Raw genomic sequence first — 3,878 nt, forward strand, 5'->3', positions numbered from 1 at the left:
AAAAAAAAAAAAAAAAAAAAAAAAAAGGAACAAGCCCTCTGAAGCCAGATAAAGCTGGATTTAGGCATTCCCATTCCCATTTCTTGCCGTGTGCCTTTGGGCCCCTGAACCTCACCAATACAAACAGAACAACCTAACCTGACACACAAAATTACCAACAGTTAAGTTATGTTTACATGTGAACCTCTCGAAGAGCAGAGGCAGGCTCAGAGCTTCTGAGGCCCATTTCCTTATCCATAAGATGATCATGGTCTACCCTCTGGGGTCTTCTGATAGAGGTGGGGTACTTGGATTGGCACCGGGAACTAAGTTAGTACTCAGTTTTCAGTGGTATGTTAAGTTAGTACTCAGTTTTCAGTGGTATGTTGGCATTGTCATCGAACAGAGTGCTGTGTACCTGGGAGTTTGGATCTGGGGATACTGAGTTGAGAAGAGAGATGATGTGGGAGGGTTGAGGTTTGGGGGGTTGGGAGGGTTAGAGAGACAAATGGGCTTTGGTGACTGATGTTTGTGTTGCCCAAGCGGAGAGTCGGGGGCCGGTAAGACGGTTAACACCAAGCGGGTCATTCAGTACTTTGCCATCGTCGCTGCCCTGGGAGACGGGCCGGGCAAGAAGGCAGTAAGATTCGCCCTCTCGGGCACCAATCCCCACTGCTTCCTGCTGTTTTTTTCTTTCTTTCTTTCTTTCTTTTTAAAATTGCAACCTCCCAGAGCCCCCAGCCCTGCCTGAGCCTCCTACCTTGGTAAGAGGCTCTGGCCTGAGCAAGGCTCGACCAGCAACCTCTGTCACTGTATTAGGTCTGAGCCAGACCGATGCAGCTCTCCCAGCAACCCACAGATGGGAGCCACATCACTGCTCCTGGATGTTTGTGTGTGTGTGACTTCTCCTTGTGACCTTCATCACTTTTAAAGGGTTCACCAAGTAGGATGTTTTTATCTGGAAGTGATTGTTTTCTTGGGCCACGTTCATCCCAGGTCCCAGTGAGAGGAACAGGCTGGTCCTCAGACGTTAGTTACTCACAACTGAGGGCTCTGGGAATTCTTGACAGTTGCATGGCCTGTGGTTTTGATTAAGATTTTTTTTGAAAGTTCTTAAACAATGGAGGCATAGTGTTTTTTGTTGTTTTTAATGTGACTACCCTATCCCTGGCCCACAGGCCAGCTGTGGAGAGCTCTGTGGCTTTGCCTGACCCCCACACTTCTACACTGATTTGAGCAGACCCCAGATTCCTCTGCTCACCCCACACTCCTGGTCCTGTTGAGCCTTGCTTTATTCTGGGGCACTTTTCTTTTTCTTTTCTTTTTTTCTTGCTGTGTTTTCTTTCTTCTTCTTTTTCCATTTGCTGTTTGTTTTGTTTTGTTTTTAGTCTTTTGTCCCCTTCCCCTCTTCCCCATTTCCTCACTTGATTGTCTTGATTTTGGATTTTGTTTGTTTTGGTTGCAGCCATAGTTTTTTGTTTTTGCTGTTGACTTTTTGAGATTCTTTCTTCCCGTCCTTTCCCACCATTTCTCAAGCCCTGGAAGGCCTTTGAGGATACTGTAGGCAAGTAGGGTAACCCTGTAACAGGAAAAGAAGACAGAGCCTAAAGCTGGCAGGAACACACCTGGGGCTGGGACAGGGGAGTACCTGCATAGGAAGGGGCTCTGATCCTGGAGTCAGGCCATGGAGGCAGCTCAGCAGAAGGTCACCCCACAGGATCTGGGAACTTAAAAGCTGTACTAAACCTCCCCCCTCCCCAAGCAAAAGCAGTGGCTGTGAGTTGCACAGGGAGGGCAGGGGTCCCTTCCCTCACTTCTCAGCAATGTGTCTGGGGCTTTCTTAAGTCTTGGCTCCCTGAAGATCAATAACCGAGCGAGCAGCCACAAAGTCCCTAGTGATGTGTTTACCATCCCTAGAATCCTCTTTTTGTTCTCTTCTTCCCAGGCTCTTGGCATCTGGGCAGAAAGTTTGGAGGTGGTGGTGGGGGAGCAAATGGAAATGGGGGGAAGGATGAAGCTAGGAGGGGAGGAAGGAGTGTGGACTCTGGGCGATGTGTCCTTGCTCTGACAGAGCTTAGCATGCATGATGCCGAAGACACAGCTAACATAGGACAGGGAAGGTGTGAAGGGGCCACCAGGGAGGTTGGGGGATGGCTTGAAGTCGCTGCACTGCCCAAGATCAGGGAGGTCTTTCCAGAGGAGGAAGAGCTTTGGCAGGCCGCTAGGGAGAGAAGACTCTAGCAGGCCCCTAGTGCAGATGTGGACAATGAAGAGATTCCTGAGAAGGCAGAGACAGGGTTGGGCCTGGAACCCAGGAGACTCTAGTGCTAGATACCACCCCACCCCTCCACCCCCGCCTCAAGCCCTTAAGACCGATGCTTGCTTCCCCTGTCTAACATCTCCCAGCTAATCCACCCAGGAGAGCTAGGTGTAGAGAGTGCTCCAGGAAAGATTAACCTACACTGCCCCACTGTCTAATGTCCCAATGCCCCTCCCTTACTCTGAAAGACCTCACACCCTCCTACACTTTCCTTCTCCCCCCAGCAATTTCTGGCAACAAAGACTGGGGTAAGTATAAGGCCAGCTGTGGGGTAGACATTTATGGGGTCCTGGGGGTGCCCACGTCTCCATGGGCTGCACTGGCCCTCATTCCCGCCGTCACCAGGGCACCCTTGAGGATCAAATCATCGAGGCTAACCCTGCCATGGAGGCTTTTGGCAACGCCAAGACTCTGAGGAACGACAACTCCTCCCGTTTTGTGAGTGGGCCCAGTCGGGAAGTGTGTGGCTGGGGGTCGGGGGAGAAGAGTCCGTATCCAGGAGGGCCCTGGTGGAAGGAACCCTCAACGGTACTGAGGGTGGCATGGTCCCTCTGGTGCAGGGCAAGTTCATCCGCATCCACTTTGGTCCCACTGGGAAGCTGGCCTCTGCGGACATTGATAGCTGTGAGTCTGGGAGAGGGTAAGGGAGGTGTGGGAAGAGGGACAGAGGCTGGACCAAACAAGTCCTTTGGCTTCTCTCTGCTCTGGTCACATTTCTCTCCATCTCTGACCAGTTCTCACTTGAGTCCACCTTACCCATCCTACTGGCCCCTGGTCTCTGATCTGCCTATAGTCTGAGGTTGACCATTTTCTGTCCCTACTGCTAAGCCCCCTCTGAGGAGTTAGGGAGAGAACTCACGAGTGAAGTCCTTGCTGTGCTTTATAATGACCAGAGTTCAGACTCCCCAGAACCCATGTAAACGCTGGTGGCCCGCTGGTAATCCCAGCCCTTGGGAGGCAAGAGGCAGGGAGTATAAAGCAAGCTGCATAGTGAGATAGCTTCGTCAGTGAGCTCTGGGTTCAACTGAGAGATTTCTGCCTCAGTATATAAGGTTGAGAACCATGGAGGAAGACACCAGGGACTCCCACAGAGACAGACACAAGCCCCACCCAGTGACACAGATCCTGGGGAAGCACCGTGTAGGCCTGCCTGTGCACAGACACAGGCACCTCCACCCATGCCCTGCCTCTTGTGGCTGCCACTTTTCTATCCCTGCACCATACTGGGGTCTTTGTCCTGGGAAAGTGGAGAGCTAGCAGGCAAGTACTCCTTTTCTGCAGATCTTCTGGAAAAGTCTCGAGTGATCTTCCAGCTGCCTGGTGAGCGTGGTTACCACGTCTACTACCAGATCCTCTCGGGGAAGAAGCCGGAGCTTCAGGGTGAGGGTCAGGATGGGAGGTCAGATCCCAAAGACATTGCCTGGTCCCCATCAGTCCAGGCCCTGGGAAGGCTGTTCACCCTCTCTGCAGAGGGGTAGGGCACCTCTACTCTCCTGGAAGCACATAGCCTGTTTAAGCCCACCCTCTTCTTCCTACTGCTTCTGATTGTCATTAAGCCCTCTTTTTTTTTTTTTTTTTT

The 3,878-nt window shown here is 51.7% G+C and overlaps 1 protein-coding gene across 1 annotated transcript in view; it reads left to right on the plus strand.

The window, feature by feature from the left end:
- Positions 1 to 3,878, plus strand: part of Myh7b (myosin heavy chain 7B) — a 26,263-nt gene that overhangs the window by 3,810 nt on the left and 18,575 nt on the right. Inside the window, exons 7-11 of the mRNA XM_031372431.1 lie at positions 523 to 619; positions 2,524 to 2,547; positions 2,645 to 2,737; positions 2,860 to 2,923; positions 3,581 to 3,679. Coding sequence (XP_031228291.1) covers positions 523 to 619; positions 2,524 to 2,547; positions 2,645 to 2,737; positions 2,860 to 2,923; positions 3,581 to 3,679 — 377 coding nt within the window. The remainder of the gene's footprint in view (positions 1 to 522; positions 620 to 2,523; positions 2,548 to 2,644; positions 2,738 to 2,859; positions 2,924 to 3,580; positions 3,680 to 3,878) is intronic.

This window comes from Mastomys coucha, unplaced genomic scaffold (genome assembly GCF_008632895.1).
Source record: "Mastomys coucha isolate ucsf_1 unplaced genomic scaffold, UCSF_Mcou_1 pScaffold15, whole genome shotgun sequence".
Classification (NCBI taxonomy): Eukaryota; Metazoa; Chordata; class Mammalia; order Rodentia; family Muridae; genus Mastomys; species Mastomys coucha.